The following is a 26,488-nucleotide window of genomic DNA, read 5'->3' on the forward strand; positions in this document are numbered from 1 at the left end:
CCCTCAGCCTCGTCTCTCTCGTTCTTTTAATACTCCCTTTTCTCTTGCTCCGCCCTTCTCTGTCTCTCGTTAGATCACGTCGCCAGGTCCAAGCTGATAAACGTCGCGAAACATCCTCCTTTGCTCTTTATTGGAATACTTTGCGTCACTTTCTTCGTCCGGGTGTCGTGGTTGTCGTTGTTCGTTTCTTCCTGATTACGCGTAGCCTCGTCGATTCGATATGGGAGTATCGAAACTGTCGGTTAATCGAATACGTCATCTTCGCTTCAGCGAAGGCGAGTTCGAGTGGAAGTTTAACAACGTTGACGCATCTCTTAACGTAATTTCACGATTTATCGCGGTCGATACGTGCCGTATGTGCTGCGAGACGCGAACAGGGGGTTCGAACAAGATGGTATCTACTTATTTAATCGGGAATTAAATAATCGAAACGGAGGGAGCGGATGCCGAACATACTCGACGAGACAAGTTGTCGAACGTTCGGATAACTGAGAGGAAGCTGACGCGCGTTTCGATAATCGAGATTCAGCCGCGTGTCCACGTATTTGCATGCCGCTTTATAGGGCAATAAATATTTATTAGAATTTACCGCTGCCTCAGCGATGCACCTACGTGTTCTGGGATACGCGCTACCGAAAAATCGATATGTACCCGAGTGGAATCCGGCCGAGACTTTCTGCGCAGTAAGAAGCACCATTACACTCGTTCCTTTTTTCCTCTTCTCTTCTTTTCTTTTTTACTTTGTCTTACTACTCTTGGACGTATTACCGAGTGAGGGTAGACTACGCGACTATAACAGTACCTACGAAGCTTTCACTGTTGATACTTGTACTCTTTCCGAGCAGCGAACGAATAATGTTTATTACCTAAGATACAATCCAATGTATTATATCGTTACATGTCACAATCAATCGTGATTACGATATACATGTATGACAAGGCAAGGTCTTAAATCGTGTCGCGTACGTTCGTTCACCCGGGAAGGAACTATTGGTTGGTGTGAGGGTGGTGAAGCAATCTTTAGAGTAGAACGGGAACGCGAGAAGACAAGTACCTTAAATGGCCCACGGTACTTTTGCTTCGTTTCAATGCCGCGATGAGAATGTGACGCAACCGGCGCGTTATCCATTACCCTGGTATCCTTCAATTTTAGCTCGGTAACATCGCGTTGCTTTTAGTCGTACGTCCCGACGTTTGTCCATTTGCATTTACGTCTCCCTTTCTCTCTCCACTTTGAATAGCTGAATTCCGTTAAATACCTTCTGTCCGCGTCATGGACGAACGAGAAACGTCGCGTGTGCAATTAACTTGGCTACGCGACGCTTTCGAAGGCACCGATGTTTCGAATACCGAAACGAGAAGACATTTTTAGTGAAATTTTCTGTAAATTCTGGCATATTGTATTCGAGAAGTTACTGTAAGGAAAAGAAAGAAATCGGTCCGCGGTTTTGGCCATTCGGTTTCGACGAAACGGTAAAAAAGATTGAAACTCGGATTGGTATGACAGCGTGATGAACTCGTACAACAGGTTCGTACAATATTCACATTCAGCGAAGGTAGTACCACTCGACGCGAACTATATCGCACGTCATTGTGCGTCACGTGCACCGCTTCCTGCAATCACGGTGCACGTCTGTGCAGTTTAACATCCCCCGATGGACACTAATCTTCCGTTTTGAATTTACGGTCTCCGGAAATCGTTCGTGTCACATCGTGCATCGACCGAGCCGCAGGTGACATTTAATATTAGCATCTAGGTACATCTGTTTCGATCATGTATCCGCTTAGATTGGCTGGTGATGTTAAAAGTAAGATGGTTGTAGAGAGGCTTTCGAACTATCAGTATTAGCTGCTGCGAAGAAGGAAGAGGTTTGGGCACCGTTCTCATTGTCGTGCCAGTGGTCACGGATCGTCGATCCTTCCGGTCCGGTTTTCACCGTTAAGACTCATCCTGAATGCTCTTTCGTGCGAGACAGATTGTTCAAACGCTTATTGTTCTCGTGCGACATAAATCAAGCAGGTTGATCAAGAACAACACTCTGATCGTGAATTCGATCGAGCTCGAGTCCACTCTCGAAACGAATTCGCAATAGTGTACGATAACGATTGTGTAGCAGTAGGCGTAGAAACAGTCGTCGAGATGTAACCGGATGGAGAAGGTTGAGCAAACAGTCGCTTTAACCATCGTCGACAAAACGGCGAGGTATTTTCTCCCGTTTCTTCTGCTTTCACGTTAATTAGCCTACCCAGCCGCCTAATTATTATTACGTTACGTTTGTATCTGGCGGCACCCGCGGTCGCGAGTTTCTCGCACGCCCCGCGTTCCTTTCCGGTTCATTCTCTCTGGCTGCGGCGTAACGTTTTCGCGGAGACGGGAACAGTCGCATAGAGAACTGAAAACTCTTCAGGGTGTATAAAGGAAACCCCGTCGAAAGAATCGGCACCGCTTTTTCTTCTTTCAACTGGCGGAGCTTAAGAGTTATCTTTGTGACTTTTATACATTTCTTTTAGTACGTTTCGAATTATCAAATTATTAAGCTCGTTTTCCATAGGTTCGTTTTACTTGTCACTTATAGCTGAAAAAGCAGCTGGATCTGCTTTCTATGTACTAATCCGTTTAGCAGCAAGTGGCTGCTCGTCACTCGATTAAATTACTAGACGCGTCTAAACGAGCCTTAAGTAGGGATGGACGCGCACCATCTTCCAATGACTCTAATTTATAATACTTGTGTTGTATCTATGCATTAAAATCTACATGAACGTTGTACACCTCGTCGCGCGTAATAATAATGCACCTGTAACGAAGAATAAGGAAACTCTATAAATTTTCCAGGGTATCTCGGTACACGCTACTTAATGTTAGAGTACGCGATTAGCTTCGCTGAACTTTGGCAATAAGGCAGTGGAATTTCGATGCGATCGATTTTCCTTTGCATCCGAGTATCGCAACGGGAACACTCTACATAAAAGATCGAACTTCCGTAGCTGGGTCATAAAGAGGGTGTACGGAAAGTTTCCTTTGTACGGTCTGCCCTATTTCCACGACTGTACAATGTGGAAATATACATATATAGGTCGGTAATTAATTGTTAATGGTGTACTGGGAATAAGTTGGTGAACTCGGCTATTTCCAAAGTTCGGAATGTGTTTCGTTCCTCGTTGCCGAGCTTTTGTAGGCACGTATCGGTATCGCGAAGAATCCTGGCCGCCCCGTTTCTTCGGGAGTAGCTTTGCTCTGGTGTTCGATCGATGCGTCTTTTAAGGGATGTTCGCTGTCCATCGAGTAGGATACCGTAGAATGGTCCTGCGGTGGCTCGTAAATACAAATTACACTGGCTTTATCCTCCGGTCCTATCCTGAGGTGATAGCCACCTACGAACGCAACGGGGCAATCTCGGTGCCGGTCGGTATTCTGCACACGGATTCAGCACCTCGACGTGGATGATTTCAGGATTAATGGCCTCGCGACATTCGTAATTTATCATCGTCCTCGGTAGATTCGCGTAACCGGCCGCCCTCTTAATGAATGCATTTACTCGAAGAGAACGATGCCGTAATGGTCTCGTTGTCACGATGGATTTAGAATGTCCACCGTGGTGACAAACTTATATCCACCGAAGCGTTAAATGTTTCCAATAATTACGAAGATGTAGTAATTAACAGAGCAGATATAACGCTGCGTAATTCAGAGTGCATAAAGGGAAAGCCTCCGATGCAGTGTTGCGCAGGATTTCACCCTTTGTTGTTTTTAATCTTTCGCCGTGCCACTGTACCGTGCGCGGTAATTTCGTCTTTGTCATCTCTCCTCCATAATCAGATAATCTACGGTTAATTAAAAAGTGACTCTAATTTAATCGTAGCATATTATGTATGTTTTGACGTAACGCGAGAATATCGTTGGGTGACTGGGAGGGTGATTCATTCGGAGCGATAACGAAGATCACGCGAAACGTCAGGTGTGAGAGAAAGAGTGACGCGTGTGGGAAAAAGTGTTGCAGATGTTCTTGTCGTAGATCGTACGGTTCGATGAAAATGTAGAAATCATGGAAAACTTTACTTTCTCACTGTTATCTCTACGATCTGTACGAAAACGAGAAATGAATAATTTATTATCAAGTGTACAGTTGTAGAATCGTGCGAAGAAGTAAACGGAAGGTTACAGAATCGAACACCGAACGGAGATTCCTAGTAAAGCTCTCGCGACTGTTTAAGCAAAGATGTAGAGTGTAACGTAAATTTCAGATGGTCCCTTCACTCATCCCGGCGATACAAGCTCCGTGAAGGACCACTCGGAAAAATGAGCGCGGCCGTAGAAAACGGCGTGGAGGCCTCGAAGCCGGCTGGCGTTTTCTCGAGGGCGTTCGCTAAACGGGCGCAGCCCTTCGAGGAAGGTGAGTCTTGCGGGAAACGAATGGTACGGGGATTGCCGTGGTGCACACGGGGCTTCTTTTGGTGATTGGTCGTTGGTACTTTGTAAAGCACAATAACCTAGTGGATGCGGGAGAACCGGCTTCGAAAATACCCTCCAGTCCGCTAACAAATGGCTTCTAAACACATTGGTATCGTCTCTAGTTCCCCCATACTTTTCTCTGCTTTATTCGCGTTTCATTTTAACCTTTGATGCTGAATTAACCTCCTGTCTCTAAAAATCATCTCCACCTTTTCATTTAGAAATTGTACAAAACTACTGCCTCGACTTTACTTTGTGCTCCCGACGTATCGAATAGGTTTCATTTCCCGCGGAAGATCGTAAAGAATAGTCGACTGTGTCTGTATGGCCGCGTAATATCGGACTATCCCGTATGTCAGAGTAACCCGTTCGCGGTTTCGTGCTGGTCTCATAGCGACCTCGTGCTGGAAGCGCACTCGACGCGCTCGCGTGTTTGCACATAGACCTACATACATACCAGCTGAAGGGGTCGCCGTAAGTTCACGCAAGTCCCTCGTGTGCTTTAATGCGCATACCTCGGTCGTAACCCGATCCTTTTCATGGGCACCTTACCTACGCAGAAACGAGAAATTTACGATCCTCGGATCGATCTCTTTTGCGTTGATACCAGTTTACTCTGTTTCATCTATTCAAGTCCGAACGAAACTCGATTCAATCGATTACCCCGTAACTTCCTTAATTAAAATAGATTTAATAGACGTCTCGTAAATTTTTATCCCGTGGAAATTGCCAAGTCCCTTCGAGCCAAGTTAGTCCTCGGACGCCCGGACGAACGTTCACGGTGGTTTCATTTCGCTCCTCGGTCGGCGAAACAAATAATTCACCGGGTTAATCGCGTTAAGTTCACCCTGCTCGCGTCTCGGACGACGCGCGCGTTACACCTTTCGTCGAGATGTTGCGCGCAGTCTGGCAATTAAACGACTAGATAAGAAGTTCTGATTTAATTAATTTTCAAATTCGAGCAATTACAGCGCGGAGGGGTTGGAGATGGGGGGGAAGATTGGTGATGAACGCAAACACCAGCAATTGCTGGACTAACAAAGTTGCGAGGGATCTTTGCCGCTAGTTTAGTTTTCGTTTTCGAACGGTCATAAAATCGCAGGTAGGACGATCGTTAGAAATCCATTTGAACGAGTCAATGGTTCTATATCAAAGCACACTCGAAAGTCCAAACGCGATCTATCAACGACGGAGAAGGGGGAGAAGGGTGGTGGACGTGGAACGGCGTGCTCTCGTATCTGCTCTTGTACCCGAAACGAGCTGCTCTCGCGAACTTGTCGATAACAGTTTGCCGGCACCCCTCGGGCCTTTCCACCTTCGCGCCACGAGACCCGTGCTCACAGAATTCAATTACAATCCCGTCGCAGCGACGAGTTCGACGAAGGTAATGCTAGATGAACGAGTCAGAATCCGTCGGCCATCTTGTCGACTCGGATCGAGCTGGGCATCCCATGAATCCTGACCGGGATAGTAATTTCGGGAGAGACGCGCCATCGGGGGTCGAAGTTACGAGCGTCGCGCAGCGTTGCATCACAGGTGAAAAACCAGCAGCATCCGAGAAAACGGTTGTTTTTATCCGAGGGAGTGACCGAATCTTTTGGATCGAAATGATTCGATACTTGTACACGTTACAGTACTACACAACTACTATATACTACAGAAAGGAAACATTGATTGTATATTTAGTTTAGGGTACCTACGTAATAGGTAGAAATGAACCCTACAAGTGTATTCTATGTTAAATAAAGAATTATGGATTGTGGAAGCGAAGCTTGTATTTTACATTGTATTAATATTTATTCCAACGGCTACTTCTCACCACGCGTTTTCTGTTTCAGCTCTCAACACATTAAATCGCTTGAACAAAGAAGGCGAAGCACTTGCTCTCCAGGATGACCTCACAACGCACCCCACCTTGGCTTTGATGCGACGCATCCTTGCAGATGCACAGGTGAGGCTCTATAAACTAACATAGAAACGCTGCAGAAGGGAAAGGTGAAGCTGGAAAGAACGAGAATTGAATGCGAAAATATGGGATTAAAAATTGGGATCGTCGGTCGTTATCAGTCGCATTCAGACGACACTCGGGCCGTGCGAACAGACAAAAGAATTAAACCAACGGGGTGCGATCGCGAGATTCGATTTTTCACGCACGTGAACCAACGCGCGACGCGGGTATTATGCGTGCCTCAACACCGATCATAATGGATTAATCCCCTTTTGACCACGGAGCCTTCCACAGCCAGATACGTATTCCCAGTGGGACACTCTGTCGCGCGGAAGAGAATGTCATCCATCACGAGGTCGTTCCGAGGCTGGCAGACGAACGAATTGTCAGATTCGTGTTCGACATAAGCCGATTCGAAAGGGATAAGATAAGATCTGTTAAGAAACGCGAGACTTACCGTAGCGCGTGTTCTCTTCGAAGGCAGCTCCAAGTAGTATTGAACAGTCACTGATCAGACGACGCGACGACTCTACTTTGAAAGAGAGAACGAATGATTCATCGGCAAAATATAGAAGAAAAGGGGACAGTAAGGGATGGTAGGGAAGGATCATGCCCTCCTGATGTTGCATTTTTCGTCTAACCCTCGTCCGCTTCGGTAAGTGGGCGCATGAATCAGAATGAAATCTATACAGATTTTACCAGTTCGCACAGCGAGAGAAATATTCTAAACAACAATGCAAACAGCGTTTACGCGCGTGGATATGCGTAAGCACGAGCACAGAAACCGTATACGGGAGAGTGGGCTCTTTATTCGTGGGAGCATCGTGCATTTAAATTTTTATACTCCATTTGCACTCTAGGATGCATCCTGTGCATCGCAGCCACTTCTGAACCGCTGACTCTGGCGGAAACCACTTCCCTCCTACACGGAGAACCCCTATTTTCCCTGGTTAATATTTATTACTATGTTCTACGGGTGTGTACCTAAGAAACAAGCGTCGTGCACAAGTATATGGGTTATGATGCGCTACAAGAGCATAAATTCTCGACTTTCAAAGATTAGAAAGAAATTTCACGTAGCGAAAAATGAACGGGGTAATTAAATCGGCGTTCGGCGCGCGGAAAACCAAAGCGCGCTAAAACGCGCTAATTTATCCAGTTATGGGTCCGGCCGTCGCTTCAATTGGCGTGAATCACTTTGGCTTTTTGTTCGGCGTAATGCCACTTGTAATAACGTTACACGAGCATGGTGACGAAATTAATTTCAACTAAAATTCGCGAAACGTCACCGGCCCTGTACGCGCTCGTGAAACATATCCACGACGAGTCCGCCGACGCGCGGAACACTCCGCGGAAATGAAATTTGCATTCCCTTATTTTTCCAACGGTGAAGCGAGTCGAATCAGGCCACGAAGAGAAAAAAAAACCACTCGCGGCTCTCCTACTCCCTCTATATATTCCTCCCTCGTGAATTGCTACAGGGAATCAAATGCGATACAAGCACCTCCACTTTGCGTTCCACGCTGCGCTACTAATTGTATTTCGATTGTTAGTTGCAGTTATTAGTGCAATGGTAGTCGTGACATTTATTTTTGTAAAATCTACGTTCACTTTTGACCCCCGCTGTATATGGCAGTCCTCCTATACTCGTTGCTATGTACAATGAAGAGATCACACCATAAATAGTTTCTCGCAAGTCCTCGCTCAAGCTGGATAATAACTTTCTAGCCTGCCTTTACTACCCCCACACCCAAAGTACATGCCAGCCAAGTAGGTAACCTCGCTAAAACGAGTCCACTATCAGGCCCAGGATGGAGTGTCCTTCCTTTCCTTTTTGTCTCCCTCCTCTCCGTCTCCTCTTTACTTTCCTTCAAGCCCTGTATACGCAAGATGTTTCAGGAAGTTGGCGCGTTGCACTCGTCGAAAGAAGCAAATAGTGTTTCGTTCTTTCATAAGTTCCGAGGTCTCTCAAAATCAGTTGAAAATAAAACTATTTCTCCAACGAACATTACGCCTCGCGCGAGAAGGTTCAAGCGTGCACTCAAAAGCGGACCGTTATCGGAAATTTACTACACAGTCTGCCTCCCCGGCCGCAGTTGCCCCGGAAAATTCTAGTAAAGCGTGAAATTTACGTATAGTTTGGGCTTCGCCAGTAATTTGTAGCCTGGCTTTTCTTTCCGTTCACGAGGCGCCGCGTTGCGGTCGGCCAAATTGCTTTCCCACTCTTTATCGAACGCGAAAGTTGCACAACCGCTTCCGAAAAGTGCCAACCTCGCTACCAATCGGTGGTTCTATTGCATTCAAAATACGCGGTCCTATCCAAGTATTCGATCGACTATTTTTTTTTTTTTTTTTTCCATTCATTTATATTTATCTGTTAATTAATAGTTAAATAGGAGGGAAACGTACAGCCAGCTAGGTTGCTGTCATAACTCGCCCCCGGTTAAAGGGTTGAGCGAGGAGAGGCGAGGAGATCAAAGAGGACGGCGCCGTTCGCAGGGCAAAGGCTCCGCGCGAGGAGAGTCACGACCGGCGAAACATTTAATTGCGTATTCGCGAAACGTACCGTATCAGCCGGTGCCGTAGCGTAGCCGGGTGCAGTGAACCTTTTCAGAGCGTGACAGATGAATGTAAACTCAACGCGGCCGAAATTATGCGCCCGTGTCTATAATTAACAACCGGCCGGCGGCGACCCTCGGCTTTCCACGTCGAATGCTGGTTCAGATGCGTCGCATTCCTACGAAAGTGGCACGCTCCTGTTCGCAGCTTCCACCAAACGTTCCCGAGCCCTTTGGCTCGGTGCAACCGCGGTGTAATCGGTGGATCACGCGAGAACGAGGTCAGTAGTATTTTCGGATCTAATTGGCATTGTCGCACGCGATAAACGTATAGAATATTTTATGCAACTGGATAGGGGGGAGGGTGGAGGGGATGAGAAAAGATCCCTGCGAATCGAAAAGAGGGAAGAACCGCCGAACAACCCCAACCCGGAAGAATGAGGGTAAAACGAAAGCGACGCCGAAGAGGCACGCGTGAATGGAGGTGAAGGTGAGAAAGAACGAAAGCTCGACAGAAATAACTGTAAGACAGAAGTGCAGGCGCCGCTCCGTAACCGCTATAACGTCCCAGTAATGAATGCACTCGTCGCGGCCGTTGGTTGGACGACCCCTAAAAACGTTCGCTTGAAAGAGGAGCTCGAGATTTAATTGTTTTCGCGATGCACGGCCGGGCGTCGTTTAATGCTACGCTTGCACGGAGTTACGCGCGTTAATTTGGAATCGCTTTTTAATTGCGACTCGTGAGGATTGGAAATGGCGGCGGCGACGATGGCACAGGGGTCTGGAAGCGCAAGTAATTTTCAGCATTTTTACAAGAAAGCCTTTGACGATGGCTAGCGTCAGAGATCAAGTCGGTACTAATTAATTGGATTAATCGCGACAGTCGCTATTACGCGCGTAGAGTTTTCGTTCAAGTTTTTCCTTTGTCCAACATTTCTGGATGGCATACTTGAAGCGCCGTGCAATGTTGATTGTGGGAAATGCAGTAGATGGGGTTCCTGGTCGTGTGTAATTTCAGTTTGACCTACATCGGGGCCTCCAGAAGAGACGTATGATTTAAATAGAATGGCGGTCCACGTTTCCTGTTGTTTCGTGTCACGCAGCCACGTCGCTGTTAATTCTGTGAGCTCCCTGCGGTTATGAATGGCCATAAATTCGTTCGTACTTTATATGTACAACCGTGCTCTTCGCGTGTTCTGGCTGGAATTATCGAGAAGGAAAGAACAGTGAAACGATATCGGAGAGCAACCCGAAGCGTTCCGATAACGTCGATCTCATCGACCGCACCACCGGCTCACCCCCAACTCCCGAACGCCCCTTTTATTCCCCATGAAGGATGTAATCTCTGAAACGTTGACCTATATGTCGAAGCAAACTGGCTGTGTATATACGACCGGCAGCTAGACTACACTCTACGTGCTCGTGCAACGACGCACATACGTACCTCGGATAGATAAAGCGTCCATTGTGATGAAGTTGCAGCGAGCTAAGCAAGCTAGGTTTGTCTGGTTGCTCCTCCGGTGTTTGCGCCTTGCACGGTTTTGTTTGACACCGACAGCTTGCTTAGTCGACGTCATTAGCTCCACCCTAACTTGATTAAGCAATTTTTCAGCAAACACATTTGCTTTGCCTTTAACATAAATACGTACGTAGAAGTTACGATGGAAGTTTCAGTAGCTGTTATAGCATGGAACGTGCATGCGTACGCATATAGGAGCCGTGATAAGGAGAGACAACACCATCAGCAGCAGCAGCAGCAGCAGCAGCAGCAGCAGCGTAATTCAATATGAGTGAAAAATCGCAGATGCTTCAAGTAATGCATATTTCATGGCGGGTTTCACCGCGAGATGAGAATAGTATCTCGTAAAAGTCAGATCCATCACCCCACCTGACTCCAACGCCCACGTTCTCCGATTGTAATTATTATGCTAAGGATTTTCCCGATATTCTCAAAATCGCAGAGATACCGTACAGGCCCACTCGAACAGAAATGTATCGACGATCGAGCGATCGACGGGTGTGAAAGGGGCGCGAGTAAGGGTCGTCGATGTGGTTGCGCGATGAAGGGAAAACGGAAGGCGCCTCTGGGAACGCAACAAGTTCGCGATGCCTTTATCCTCTCACCGGCTATCCTTTTGTGTCTCTGGAACTTGGCCAACGTGGTCCTCTCCCCTTTCCTCCACTTGACTCTTCGTTCATCCCTTTCTCTCCCGTGTCCTCGGTTCTCTTATCCAAGCGAAAGTGCGATCGATCGTTCCGTTGATCGGTACATCGCGATGTTTACGACTCCCCGTCTGACGCGAACAGCTTTTGAAAGAGCCATGTAGAACGGAGGGCTTACAATGAGATTCGTGTCCCGCGGCCGCCGCGGCGAGCTTATTAATATCGCACGGTTCTCGTCGGGGCGAACTTTTTATCTCCGGCCAGTGTTTGTTCGTTTTACCGCGGGCCGCATTAACGTTTGTAACTTGGCGAAACGTCGGTGCATAACTTGGCCGGAACTTTCAATACTTACCCCCTTATCCCCTTCCACGGATTCCATCAGCGGGGGAGTTTCTCGAGCAAATAAGGGGTTGCGTTCATTATTTCATTTCACCGGGATAAAAATTCGCTGGAAACTTTTGATTAACGTTCGCCAAAATTTACCCAGGAAACCTGCGATCGGTTTCACCGGCCTCTACGAAAATTTGTTCAAACGTCCACTGGCTCTTCTGTTTCCAGGCAAAATTTCGCGTGATGGTGGAGGAGAACGCAGCGACTGGCGCCCGGCTTGACGGGGAGCTAGAACGTGCCAGGGGCGAGTGTGCCACGCTTCGCGGTGAGTTAAGGGATGTACGCGGCGCATTGCCGGCGGTGTTGAACAATAACAACGGGGCGGTGGGCAGCAACAACACGGCCGTCGCTGGTAACAGTAACAACAACGCGACCGGAAGCGCGACGAGCAATGCTGGTAGCCCCGGACAAGAGTCGGCCGAGTCGCAGCAGCAACAGTCACAGGAGGAGGGAAAGAGACTCAGCGCCGGAAGCAGCCCGGTGGAGAAGAGGAGCTCCGCGAGCGACAAATCTGCCAGCCCCATCGATAAAAGGACCAGCCCCGTCGACAGGAAGGAGAGGACCAGTCCCATCGATCGGAAAGCCAGTCCCATAGGTTACTTACTTTTAAACTTGCATAGAGGTATATGGGAATGGGATATAAATTGAAGATACACGTCCAACTGTACGAACGAAAATGTTGAAAATGCTATACGTACACGTATCGATTCTGCCGCGGGCTATACGGAATGAGAGAATGTCATGTAAAAGCTTTCATTTGTTGGCGCAATATTACACGAAACTATTCGTGCGTGATGTCCAAGTTACCCCATAAATGTTAGCGACACACGTAACTCTTCGTATGAAAGTCTTACCAAGTACAAGGTAATTCAAAAGTTTGACTCGTGTATAGTTCATACTTTAAATAAGTTAAAACTTTATCTCGATTTACCGAAACATATATTTCATATGTCTCGTAGTTGTAATATCTAATCCCGCTTTTACGAGTATCCATGAGTCACCATTTTCTCTGCAACTTGTAAAACAGGTTGGGACTGCTACCGAACCATTCGCCATTATTTCTGGAAACAATACTTTTCCAACACGCTTCCATGCAATGTTTCGTGCAATGTACGAAACTAATTGATCCCAAGATCGATTATCATAAGGAAAGAAAATAATCTAAGAATTTCAAAGATCCATCTTCAGAGAAGTGGAAAATTTTAATGATCAAATTATACGTCACATTATATACACAGTTATGATCGTTATCACAACATTATCATTATTTAATGTTACTAATCAAATAATTCGAAAACACTTTCCACCGTAATTATTCGAAGCGTCGACTTTCACGCGTGGCCTCACTCTACGTCTTACACGAAACGTTCGCTTGCAGAAAAACGGAATGGCTCTCCAAGCCGCAGCCCGAGCGAGAAAGCACGACGGCCGTTCGCAGCAGCCCTCGAGAAAACACGGCTCGGCGGTTCGGGCGGTAGCGTGGACTCCCGTTCCGGAAGTGCCAGCCCCGATCGTGGTACCGGCAACAGAGGCTTCTTCCATCGCGGCGGCGCCGACCGATCCAGCGTAGAACGACTTCGCATATCGACCGCGAATTCCTTGCGATCCGGCAAGGAAATGAACGACCACGACAAGGACATCGACAAGAATCTGGTGGACGGCGAGGTGAGAGTCGACGAGGACAATGAACCACCTGGACCGGCCCCAGGCAGCAGACCCTCGTCGCCGACTAATTCCCTGGGTGGGTAACCCGGCATTTAATTATAAAAGCCCTTCCCTTTCAAACCCTTCTCTCCCTCCGCCTCACACCGGCCCTCGCCGTAAATTCAACGTTCGCGCGATTCTCCCCGATTCTCAACGACTTGGCTACATTTCTGACGATTCCACGGAACTGAACGGGGCTGAACTCGAGATAAATGCTCTCTGGTCGAGCGACGGTGTAACGCAACGTAGATTGTGTTTCCTTCGCAGGGATCGGTGATCCGTTGGTAGCGTCCAGGCTATCAAACATTCACGGTGGCACCGGATCGGTGGAGTTGGCCAGCACGCGACGACTCCGGCTGGAGAACGAACGTCTGGTGGCGGAAGTGGCGAGATTGAGACGATTGCTAGTCACCGGAGCGGCACGGGGCGAAGTTGGCTCGGAGGATGCCGCGCAAGAGGAGGAGGCGCGATTCGTTGCCCTCGAGGTGGAACTGCAACACGCCAAAGAAACTCTACAGGCCCTTAAGGCCGATCGCAAAAGGCTCAAGGCCGAAAAGTTCGATCTCCTCAATCAGATGAAGGCACTTTACGGCACCCTCGAGGATAAGGAAAAGGAGCTACGAGACTTTATTAGAAACTACGAACGGGTAATTATCTTCTTCAGGCTATTCGAACGTTTCTACAAATCTTCTCGCGGATCGAAAAGAGTTCCCTTCTTTTCCACCCCGTCCATCCTAAAAGCCAACAGGATTTAACTTTCCCCGGTAATTATGCTAAGAGATGGAATTAAATCCAACCGAAACACGTTCAACGTTTGAAACAATTCCCTCCCTTTACTCTTTCTTAAATAGATTAATGCTGGTACAACGTGGCGTTATTAGTCGAAGGGGAAATAACTCGTAAAGTCGGAGGAAAAAATTTATTTAACGAACACCGGACGAAATGCGTTTCAATTTTCTCGTTGCCTGCGTCACCTCGCGTTCGCAGACCGGGACAAGGCCCTGGTACGCGAGACAGCAATTTTCCCTGTTAAATACTTTCATTAAACTTGCTGGAATTTCTCATTTTCCCGACACCGTTATCGCTGCAACGGCGACACCGGTGCGAACGACCCGACGCAACGTTGGTCATTCCAATTCCGGTAAATGAACAACGCGCGTCGATCCCCCTTCGTAAATAATCACGGATCGCCTGGAACGGAGCCACCGTTTCCGGTACCAGTACGGTGTTTTATCGATACTGTAAGATCGTGTTAAATGAGAATCGCGTGTGCGTGTCGCGAATATTATATGCACTTGTGTAGAATGAATCGCATAACGCGCGCATTGCCTATAAAAAAAATTGCCTATAGCACGCGGTCGATAAACTGGCTAAAACTCGACGAGATTTTGGACAGAAACGCGAGGCGAAACTTTTCACGGTGCATCTTCACACGTGCACGCACACGATTTTCCACGCGACAGCGGTCCGGGCCGTGCAATCATCGATGCATCGATAGTTTTTTAACTCGAATACGTTGACCTGCCAACGGGCAACACCTGACCGACCCGTTCGAGTGGCAGTAATCGCGTTGTCCCAAAGTTTAACCGATCTGTTACATGGTCTGAACAGCAACGGCTGTTATACGTAGCGTGAACTTCCTTGCGCCCGAGGGAGAGATAAGTGGATTAAGTTCTCCGTAGCTGATATCCTACCGGCTAATAGGTGAAGGTACATGACACCTGTACGTGGAACGACAAGTTGCACACCTGTATCGCGTTACCACATTGTCGATCGGGTAACAACACGGAGTCTTAAAAGCAAAAAGAAAGGGAGTCAGAAGAAACCCTTGGGAAAATCGGTTGTTACGATTATCCAGCAGATTCTTGAGGATGTTTGCAAATATTTTTGAAGTTGTAATCGTGTCGATAAAAGAATCCCTCCTCCTCGAATAAACCTACCCACCCCGAACCACCCTTGTACCCAAATCTCCACGAAATACCAGAGAACGCAGAGAAATGGTAAACCATCCCCCCGATCAATCGAAACACTCCGTGGAACGATTCCATCGCGACCTCCCCACAGCCTAATTACGCTCTCTTCTACTTCACGTTTTAATCACCGTTCCGCGGTGGACGCGTTGCTCCCCCGGTTTCAAAGGAGGCTCTTTGACACTTTTGCGCGCGTGTGTTGCATGCATTGTTAAACGGTGGTGGTCTCGGGTGGAATTACTGCCCGGATATGGGTCTCTTTGACCGTTGATTACAGCGGATGCGAGAGAACGAGGCGAACTTGGGACGCCTTCAGCAACAAGGAGTCGGTATACCTTCGGAGGAACGCGAACGCGAGCGTGAAAGGGAACGCTGGAGTCTTTTAAGGGCTGCCAGGGACGAGGCCGATCGAAGCCTCAGCCTCGCGGCTAGTTTGGCCGACAAAGAGGCCGCTCTCTCGCACGCACACGCGACTATAAAAGAGGTGAGCCCCTTTTCTTTCTTTCTCTCTCAGTTCCACCCTCTGCTTTTCGCCCCTATCTGTCAGCGGCGCTGTCTCCAACGCGCGTACATTATCGTGCACGACGGGGAGTCGAGTTGATGAATTTAATCTCCTCACCAGGACGGAGTTGAAGTGTTTTGTCAAGAGAGTAGCGCAGTTCCCCCCCCCCCCCCCCCCCCCTCCCAAAAAAAAGGGAACAGAAGAACGCACCTCGCTTAACTTTCCGGACTAGTTTGCTCGATTCGTTGACTCGGCTTCCTGGAGAACCGGGCGGCACCGCGTATCACTTCCGTCAAAGTTTAGCCCTCGAGGCCTTGTTACCTGGATTTTTGCTCTTGATTTTGCGAGGTGATATGGGTAATAATTAAATTGCATACTTTGTCTCTACGATCAGAAATGTACAGAATTGAACTTGAAAACATCGCGCAAACAGAGTGCAACGACGTAACGTTATTACGAGCGGTTAGATAAGGAGCGCCTCTTTGCGCGCACATGCAATTACGCGGAGGGTAGGTTCGCTTTGAGCCCTGAAATTGTCCTCAGCGCCGTGCATAAACGAGCCGCTGCTAACGAGTTTAAAACTGATGGCTCGAGGGCTACCTCGATAAGTCGACCGGGAGTCACGTACGTCCCAAAATTTCCACTCCTACGTAGTTTCTCGTTGACGATCCATTAACTGATACCGCTGTGATCGTTATTCGGAATCTCCATTGCACTTGTTTGCTCATTTTCTGCCGATTTGTGATTTTCAGTTACAACGTCAATTGGCCGAAAGAGGTGGCGGTGGTGGTATCTGCTTGAGCGACCAGGAATCCTTAGTCTCGTTCCCGCGGGGTAGCGTGAACGGGGCAGCGACGCCGGGCGCCGGAAGTAGCAGCGGCGGTGGCGGCGGCGGTGGTTGCGGTATCATACCCCATATGAACTCTCAACCGCCGTTAGGCAGCACAGAGTTAGGGGTGACTGTTGGGAACGTCGGGAATGCAGCAGGTGTGGGCTCTTCCGGTGGACAGGCAGGCGATCGCGGAAGTTGCAGCGCGGACAGCGGTGTTCGAGGATCCAGCGACAGGGAGAGCGGCGGTGCCACCAGCGTGGGTGGGAATCTTTCGGATTCCACCACGGACGGTAAGAAACGCGAATATTTCAGATTGCTATTCGTCTCGTTTGTTCGCGCGCGGTACAAAAGATATAAAGTATTTGTGGTACGATCGACAAGGGGTGATTGTGCATAAAACAGTGAATCGAGAATCTCTCGTTGATTGCACCACTCGTATTATACATTCATTTGTCAATTAGCCAAGTGCTCTTCTAAAATTTTAAAAACGTCATTTACTCGAAAACAGAGCTTCCTGTGAAAACGTTTCATCGTATATTTTCGATTTATTTTTTCATGTAGAGTCATTCTCTCGTCGGGTTGTGTCCCACAGCTTTTCACGGGAAAATTTTCGATTCGCGCACTTAATTAAACGATGACACGTCACGTGTTCGACGACGCAAAGAGTACAGCGGCAAGCTCTAGTACACTGTCAAATTTACACCTGATAATGTTTTACATTATTCAACGCGATCACGGAGAAATCTTTCCATTGTGATTCACCCACGGGAAATAAAGTAGCTTCCTGGCCGCAAATTTATCTCTCGTATAATACAATCGCCATTATTATTCATCGGAGTGTCGAGTGGACAGAACGCGATGATTCTTGCGCTTAGGTGCAACGGGCGGCGAGATTAATCGGCTAGTTAAAGTACATTACAGCGCATCCGTTGGTAGGAGGGGGAAGAAAAAAGGAAAGACGAAAAGAAAACGGCACGATAAGTTCCATCAGCCAGGAATGTTAGTCGAACGTAGGCGACTCGTTAAACCGATGCCCGTGGCCGCGCATCTCGAAGCCGATTGATCGATTCGGTTTAGGGCAAACACCACGTACGTGCCAATGATCGCGATGCGTGATCACGAAACCTGAATTAGCTGTTACAGAAAATATTCAAGCTTGTTGGATACGTGCAGAATTTTGGAAACGTTCTAAACTCTATTAGAATTGCACGCATACGTATATCTGTTACCTTATGCAAAATCGGTGCGTGTATGATAATGCACTGATTGCAATTGCGATGTGCAACATAAAGAACAAACAGGTAGCTCGAGAAGCGTTACTAGCGTTTTGAAAGCGTTTTAAAGAATTCAAGCAACGTTCCCATCTACACGCATTTTCTCGTTTCTTTTCTCTCCCTCCACCCTCTACAAGTAAATACACACGAAAAAGTAAGGTCGCGCATACTTTTTTTTTTCTTTTTTTTTCTTTCACTTATATATTTCCGCGCAGGCACACCGACAATCGCAGTCGAGGGAGGCGTTCTCGACATGGACAGCATCTCCGTGGTTTCCTCCATTGCACCATCCCACATGTATCAGTGTAAGTGTCCAAACATAAGTCGTCGATCGTCGTCTCCTTTCCGTTTCGATAAGTTCTCTAAAGTAATTTTGTAATTCGTGTAATTCGTGCGTTTGTATGCATAATCGTTCCCTTATTCGGGTGGTTGCTTCGCGAATAATCAGCCGTCATTGATCGCGGGAATCGCTACTCTGCCTGTGCGTTATTCGTTTATTTGTCCATTCGACTGGACGAACAGTAATTAGTATAAAGTAAAGCTCCATTATGCCGTGATTTCGTCCCGACAATCGGTTAATTGTCTATTGTGTGGCCGATGCATGCGCATGCACGTGTTGGAGCGGTCAAAACTATTTTACATCAGGGTACAACGTCCGTGTACGCGAGACGAGCGAGAATGTACGTTCGCGGTTTGTGATCTAACATTACTAACATGGCATTGCGCGTATCATCCGATTTCTAGGTGATCCAGCAAATTCGGAAATATAGCCAACGGTACGATGTATGTTCTTTATGTTGCATCGAATGTTGCAAAGTATACCGGATGGGGTGTGTATCGGGTCGATCACCACTAATCTACCATCGAAAGGAACACAACCTGGTGAACTTGCTCAACTGACCGTCGCGTTATCATTGATATTTTTCAGCTGCGACAACGCCGAAAGACTGTAGCCCGACACTGTCACCTCTGAACGCATTCTCCAGGTCGATGGACAATTCCTCTTTGTCGAGATCGGTCGAGCAATTGTCCAGCCCGTTGGAGTCCGAGCCGAGGAGGAACAAGCAGAATCCGCCTGTCGCGGCACCAGCTGCGCATTCGCGATCCTCCGCGACACGCGGCGGCACTTGGGGTTCCATTTCTAGGTGAAGACGGCATTCGTTACGCATTGAGAATCGATCAGAGCAGTGGCTCTTAAAATCGTACCGGCGCATTGAAATTTCCTTATTTTTAGATAGATTATTTTCGATAGACGAGTAACAAGATCAACTGCTCGAAAGAAATGTTTAGTTTGGAACCTTGCTGCTTCCCCACAGCGGTGTATAACATCTTCTTAGCTCAAAGACAGTTTGTTCGCGTCGATTTACAGAGTGTTTGCCCGTACGCGGCATCGAAAGGCAGCAAACAACTCGAGCGGCGGAAGCGGAAGCAACGAGGGCTCCGACGGCTTCGATCCCTATAGGTCATGGTCGCCGCTTACGGAGGAAGGCTACGCTGAGAAGCTCCGTTTACTCAGGGAAGCCGCATCCGTGCCTATGGAACGATGGAGGGCACCGACGGTTTTAGCGTGGCTGGAGGTTGCCCTTGGCATGCCGCAGTACGGTCCACGGTGCGCTGAGAACGTAAAGTCTGGAAAAGTGAGTGACTCGGCGATGCGAATTTCGCATTTAGTTTCTCGTAGCAAAAGCATATTTACGATGCACGGTTAGGTTTTGCTGGAGCTAAGCGACGCCGAGTTGGAAGCTGGACTCGGGGTGACGCACCCTCTCCACAGGAAAAAGCTTCGTTTAGCCATCGAGGAGCATCGACATCCGAGTCTCGTTCGATATCCGTGTATCGCTCAATTGGGTCACACTTGGGTCAGCTCTGAATGGTTGCCTGATCTTGGACTCGCGCAATACTCGGAGAGTTTCGCAACCAACATGGTAGACGCGCGGATGCTCGATCATCTTAGTAAAAAGGAACTCGAGAAGCTGCTCGGCGTGACCAGGAAATTTCATCAGGCTAGCATCGTTCACGGAATTCATCTCCTGCGAATGTTAAACTACGATCGTCAGGTAAACATTTCTACAGCATATTATTATATCGTGTAGATGTACGAAACACTGAAATATTGTAATAGGCACTAGCAATTAGAAGACACCAGTGCGAACAAGTGGATACGGATCCTCTGGTTTGGACGAATCAGAGGTTTATTCGGTGGGCGAAGAATATCGATCTGACCGAATACGCGGAGAACTTGAAAGGTATTCTATTAGATCATAAAATGTTACTTATGACGCTTTGACGAGCCACAACGTTTAATCTATTGTATAATACAGATTCCGGTGTGCACGGTGCGCTGGTCGTGTTAGAGCCTTCCTTCACCGGGGACACCATGGCCACAGCTCTGGGTATACCACCAGCTAAACACATGATCAGACGGCATCTCACCGCCGAATTGGAAACACTCGTCGTTCCAGCAAGGTACTCAGTCTACTATCATCCAGAGGCACCATTGGACAACGCTCACTAATCGACACAAACGTCGTTTCCCGTTCGGCAAAACGGGATCGATGTCTATATAACACGGTTCATCCTTCGTCTTCGAGTTCTCATTTTAATAATTCTTTCCACGACCGACGCGAAAGAAACGAAAAATATTTAACTGCCGGTATTCACAGTATTCACAGATTATTAGTCGGCTCGCACTCGATTTTAAGCCGAGCAGACGTTTCGAATCAGTACAGTTTAGAGATACGCCGCTTGGTAGCGATAAACGCATCGATTTCGCTTACATAAAAAAAAGAAACGGTAGAGTATTTTCAGAAATTATCACTGAAATATTGTCAATTATCTACGCGAAGGGATACGTAACTATTACACACGTTTGCACGCATAAGAATCAAAACGCGAGTACGCGGCAAATTTCTCTAATCCTGAACAATTTTGTAGTAATTATCAGTGAAGAAACGTTCGTAAATATTTAGCTTTATAGGGACGTTGTTGTTGTTACATATTATTATACAGAATCGACTCGATGAGTCTCCCTTTTTCAGGATTTCTACCTGTCGGTCTATTCGTTGATACGCACATTCGAGAAATGATATTAGAATTTAACCGATATGATATACATACATCCGATTTCTCGAGGATTGTACATAATAACGGCAAATTTAAAAAATTAATGTGCATCGATACCATACGCTAAGGTAGATGTGAAAATTTTCCGCTTCTCTCGAACCATTTTTTAATAGGGGTTATTTATTAGGGAAATTGTAAATAGTCCAATTTACGATTCAGTCGTGGTAATAATGCGATTAACAATATATAAAGCGGGGAAAAAGTAGAAAGCATAACCAGTAAATTTCAATTTCTCGGAACGGTTGGCTACTTGTATGAATCTAAGTTTACTCGTTTCGATTACATCAAATTAACCTCTTTCTTAATCTCGATTTAAAATTAACCGCAAGTAGCAGTTCGTTTCGACAAACTCCAACACATTTGAACGTCGTACGCATCGCAAAGACCTTTACGAAATCCGAATAGGAGACGAGAACGACAGACATTACGATGCCGTGAGATAAGATGAAAGACAGAGAGAGAGAGAGAGAGAGAGAGAGAGAGAGAGAGAGAGAGAGAGAGAAAAGGGATAATACGTGCGCGTACTGGTCCGAGCAATCTCGACTGGACGAAACGACCCGTTTAAGGAACGGAGCAGGGTAGTCGAGATCGCTTACGGCTAGTGTGTACGACTAGTATGTAAGTACTCATCCGTGATACACACGCCATACTTGGATATATCGGGAATACACACACGTATATACAGTACAGTACAGTACAGTCTCGACATAATGTACATATACAAACATATGCAGTATACTCGATGGAATTATTCTTATTGATAACATTGTTCTCGGCACCGCAGCGATACGCTGGGTCTGCAGTCCACTCGATCGCGGATCCATCGGTAATGCCTCTCATAGCTGAGCCGTAGCCCACAGCTGCTGCCTGCACTGCACTGCGCTATGTACAGCACACGTTAATATTAGTAACTCTGGTGTAATCCATGACCAAAGTATATTCGCCCCTTTTATCGAATTAGATCTTCTTAAAGATTCCGTCTGGTTCAATCGAGTATCGTCTTTCGTATCATGGATTATACCAGTATGCATTATGGTTCCTTTTATCTTTTTCTGATTTGCCAACTTTGATATTTACATTTATTACTGTTCGGTGTTTATTCCAATCGACTGACCAGCCTCTGACGATGCGCCTCGGTCGATCCCCCGTGAACGACCCCTGCGCATTTTGGCGTCCAGTAAACGTATACATTCTCTCTCTATTATCGATGGTGCACAAAATGCTTGTGTATGTATATTTATGTTGTAACTAGATATTCATTATGATGATACATATATCATTCTCTATTGTCGAGCACCTGCAGCGAGCCACTGTTCAATTTGCCAAGTACTATAGTAATCGTGGTGTGCTAAAACGAGGTCGAACCAATTTCAATTGTACCCCCGAACACTCCATCCAATCGGTGTACTCTGCCGTTCAAACTTGTGTTACGATCACCTTGTGTAGAAATTACTTGTATGATTTAGCAACATTTTCAAATTCTACGATTTGCAATCAGTCCCCGATCAGTGATTAGCACCTCCTGCTCTCGAGAAAAGAATGTTAAACCAGAAACTCGCAAACAAACACATCCGCTAGCCCATAGAGAACCCCCCCATGAACTCTAGCCTCGCATCTGTTCGGTGTTGGCAGTGGAAAACGAAAATGATGAAAATTGAGAAAATTGGAGAAAGGTAAAAGCGGGAGAGAGGTTCGCTGCAATACGTGCCGAACGTGTGTGTGTCCGCGGTGTCACCAAGTCGTGTGCGTATAAGCGGGTGAGGACGCGTGTACGCGGAAAAGCGTGCATGAAGCGTGGTGTGCGTGTGCGTAGAAGTCAGCTGGAGGTGGTCCCGAGGAACAGCACCGGCGGAGGTCGTCCGATGAGCACAGTGAGCGCAGGCGGTAGCCTCGGTCGTGGAAGCAGGGCGTTGCATCTCCAGCACCACCAGAGCTCCCTGTCCGCGCTGCATATGACGGCCAATCACTCGGGCACGGTCGATAGACGCAGATCCAGCCTCAGGGTAACGTACCGTATAGATTCAAAGACACCTTGGTCTTCCATCGGTGGTCCATTCACCACCCGCACCGGGAACTCGGTGATAATTCTCTTTCTTTTCTTCCGTCCTTTGCTCCATTTTCTGAGCTTTTTCAAATTGCGATATGTTTCAAAGAGTAACAAGAGAGAGTCTTTCTTATTATTATTTATTATTTTTCCATCCTATTTCGCATCGTAATATCTCATAATCTCTCTCTAAATCTTACACGAGACCCATCTAACATTATTCGTACATAACACATTCGAAAGTATCAGTCATCGATGACGATTCTTCGACACGAAGCAATTCGAGCTTCCGCTGGCCACAAGTTTACACTGGCACATTACTAAAATATCGTCACGTGTTAATTTCTCGTTACTTCTCTTGTACATATTCGCTTTATTTTGTTTCTTTTTCTTTTTTGTTTTTTTATTTATTTCATTTCTCATTTGCACGACTGCATGGCATCGCTTGGGTAAGGACGCTCGCGCAGTATTTTCATCGAGAGAAACAGGATTCTCCATTTAAATGTATAATTATATATATACATATATATATATATATATATATATAGATATATTCCCGATAAATTTAATCCTTATCGAAAGGTAGCGTACACTTTGTAGATATAGATGAAATGTTTGAAACGACAACGAATCAAATAGGATCCAGTGGGGAAACGGATTAAACGAGGGAGGCAGAAAGTAAAGTGGTTATTCTATAACTACACAAGTGTGACTGAATCTTAACGCGATAAGGGTTAAAAGCTGTGAGCTATGCGCCCGACCTAACGTTAATCATTATCCTTGCATCCTGTGGATCGTCGCAGACCTGCAGTCTTCTTTACTTGAAAAAGGTTCGGTATATATGTATATATTTATATATACGTATAGGTATCTAGATTTGTATCGATCAACTGATCGTTTCTTCCGCCACATTTGTACACCTCTCTATCGCCGTAGGAGCCCCCGGAGACGACGAGTCTCGTCTCTCCTCCGAAATTTCCTCTATGGATCTCGTTGGAATCACGGGAATGAATTCTTGCACGCGGAGATCGTTCCGCTTGGAAACAGTCGATTCGATGTCCTCGAGGAAATTGGAGGAAATTCGAGGAACGTATAATAGTTGTCTCGAAGGAACGTGTAAAGGGAACGACGGTTGCTCTTACACGTTCTCTAAATTCAACGAGAGGAGCATATTATAGTTAGATATTCATCGCTCGGAGGCATCCTCTAGGTACTCGAACGCTCGGACGGATGTCCTCTCGTCGACCTCGGATATCTAGATTTTAGCGAAGTGCCTCGAAATAATCAAACCTATATAATATCTAACCTGTGTAATCTGTACGATTAGAAGAATCGTTTGGTGGACACTCCGCTGAAATGTAGACGATTCTCATGGATCTCGACCTCGATCGTACGGACTTCGAAAATAGGGGGGAAAAAAGAGTCGCGACAGATTTTCGTCGTCGGTCCGACGAGCACGAGAAACAACGTTATTTTTTCCACTTGGCACACGAAAATTGTCGAGAGTTTCTTGCAAAACAAACTACCGTAGGAAAGAAAAATAACAAAGACTGAGATTATAATTATACTACCATGTAGGAATTAGAGAAACAGTCACGAAATCCTCTTCCTCTGCTTGATGATCATCTACTCGTGAAACTTGATTAATTATCATTATTCGCGACGTTCGCAGAAAATGCGTATATTTTACTTTCGTAATTCATCGAACTGCGAATAAAACAAATCTGTGTCTATCGTACGTTTCGATGCTAGAGCAGCAGGTCCCTCCTTTGCTTCTTTACTCCCCTATGGCTCGCTCCCTCCCTCCATTGTATCGTTCGTTGAAAATATTCGTCGCTCGTTCAGTTTTTATTTGAAATAATTATTCCAATTTCATTCGGTGAAAAGCTCGATGAACTACGATTAAAAAATATCGCGATTCCTAAACGCTATCCTCGGCTGTCGAGCACCAAATTCCTTTCGCGAGGCCGATTGTATCGCCGTTGCACTGTAAACACTGTACATAAAAAGCATCGATCGTTTATCACGCTCTCCTTTTTTCGCGTACGTTAACTTTCGCGGATTATTCGCATAATAAAAAGTAAAAACAGAGTTGATAATAATATAAAAAGTAGAGTGTGAAAACGCTCGATTTTTAGCAACCCGGCTATATATATATTGATTATAACAGTAACGAGCCATTGTTGTAAATATAAACCGATGATTTCAATGTGGAATTCACAATGTGGGTTCTTAATCCGCCTTGTTTCATCCCTTACTAGTTGTCGTGGAAGAGCTCACAGGTATGCGATCATGTCTATTTGGGTATACTTTTGTTTCCTTGCATCACACTTTACGTAGCCACGATTATTCACTACTTTTCTGTTGGACTCCTCCTCTTAGCCATAGTTTAGGTAGTAGTTGTTCCTCCCCGTTAGCCAATCTTTCGTTTCTACCTAGTTTAGTTTCCACTGCTTTTGTTGGAAATGCGATCGCGTCGTGTAATTAGTGTGTTGCGTTGGCTAGAAACGATGTTCGAACGGAAGTGTTTCGAAAGTGTACGCGATAGAAAGTTCACAGACCCCGTTTCACCCGGCATCTTGGACACACCCCGGTAGCTAATAATTTGCTCGTAGCATCGTCCTCTCGAAGAAGTCGAGATCCACAGATTAGAAATACCGTCGAATGATACTAAAAGAGAGAGAGAGAGAGAGAGAGAGAGAGGCGATTAATCGAATAAAAAATTCCACCCCTCGACAGGGATCGTTGAGCAGAGCGTTCGGCCTACGACCGAGGAGCGAGAAGGCCTCGCCATCGTCGTCGTCGGATACCGGAAGTCTGGCCAGCCAGTACATGAGCAGCGCGCGCAGCAATTCACCGCCACCGCCGCAGTTACCTCCAAGACCCATCACCGGGAACAAGAGACACCGTAGGGTGAAAAGCATAGGCGACATCGATTACGTAACGAGCGCAGCGGTAAGCACGCCCGTTTGACAAGAGGGTAGGCCCCAACATCCGGGGCCTTATCGGAGCCTCAGCGAGCGGGGATACTCCTCGTCGTACTCTTCTTCGCAGTACGGCTCCTATTCCGGGTACAGCAACGTTCTACCGGGCGAACAGTATCAATACCAGCAAACTGGTAATTACTATCAGCTGAAGGGCGGTTATTACTCGCCGCAGAGCACCGGGCCGCCGTTTCCGGGTGTTCAGAGGTACGGTAGCCTGGCCGAGGAAGCGTGGTCGTCTACCACCAAAGACGACGCCGGCAATCCAAAGACGAGCCCTAGGACTTATCTAGCTTAATCGGTTCGAACGCGTTTCTTACGCGACTAACTATTTTCTTTGATAATAGTCGCCGCAAAAGTGGCCAGCGTAATTAGACAGACGTTACGGTACGGTATCGGAGGAAGGAACTGTGATTTAGCTTGGAACGCGAGTTGACTAGAAACGATTTTTAACCCTTTCACCGATCAATCGTCGTTTTCTATCATAAAAATATTTTCTTTCCGATATACTACTAACTTTCCACTCGGTGTTTACCTATACGAAGA

The 26,488-nt window shown here is 46.8% G+C and overlaps 3 protein-coding genes across 3 annotated transcripts in view; 2 read left to right on the forward strand and 1 right to left on the reverse strand.

The window, feature by feature from the left end:
• The window catches only part of LOC143431888 (zinc transporter foi-like), a 93,967-nt gene that overhangs the window by 6,345 nt on the left and 61,134 nt on the right, over positions 1 to 26,488 (reverse strand). The gene's annotated exons all lie outside the window — the stretch shown is intronic.
• On the forward strand, positions 1,497 to 25,938 carry LOC143431887 (uncharacterized). The gene is made up of 17 exons (XM_076908863.1): positions 1,497 to 1,528; positions 4,243 to 4,391; positions 6,289 to 6,401; positions 11,678 to 12,104; positions 12,888 to 13,250; positions 13,481 to 13,860; positions 15,461 to 15,667; positions 16,438 to 16,807; positions 18,007 to 18,096; positions 18,720 to 18,936; positions 19,161 to 19,428; positions 19,501 to 19,848; positions 19,914 to 20,037; positions 20,113 to 20,257; positions 22,728 to 22,917; positions 25,220 to 25,240; positions 25,698 to 25,938. Exons 1-17 carry the CDS (start codon positions 1,512 to 1,514, stop codon positions 25,929 to 25,931), a joined length of 3,663 nt encoding a protein of 1,220 aa, XP_076764978.1. The 5' UTR covers positions 1,497 to 1,511; the 3' UTR covers positions 25,932 to 25,938.
• The window catches only part of LOC143431891 (uncharacterized), a gene marked incomplete at its 5' end in the record, with an annotated part of 76,322 nt that continues 75,765 nt past the window's right edge, over positions 25,932 to 26,488 (forward strand). Inside the window, one exon of the mRNA XM_076908868.1 lies at positions 25,932 to 26,253. Coding sequence (XP_076764983.1) covers positions 25,932 to 26,240 — 309 coding nt within the window. The remainder of the gene's footprint in view (positions 26,254 to 26,488) is intronic.

Source organism: Xylocopa sonorina, unplaced genomic scaffold (genome assembly GCF_050948175.1).
Source record: "Xylocopa sonorina isolate GNS202 unplaced genomic scaffold, iyXylSono1_principal scaffold0014, whole genome shotgun sequence".
Taxonomy (NCBI): domain Eukaryota; kingdom Metazoa; phylum Arthropoda; class Insecta; order Hymenoptera; family Apidae; genus Xylocopa; species Xylocopa sonorina.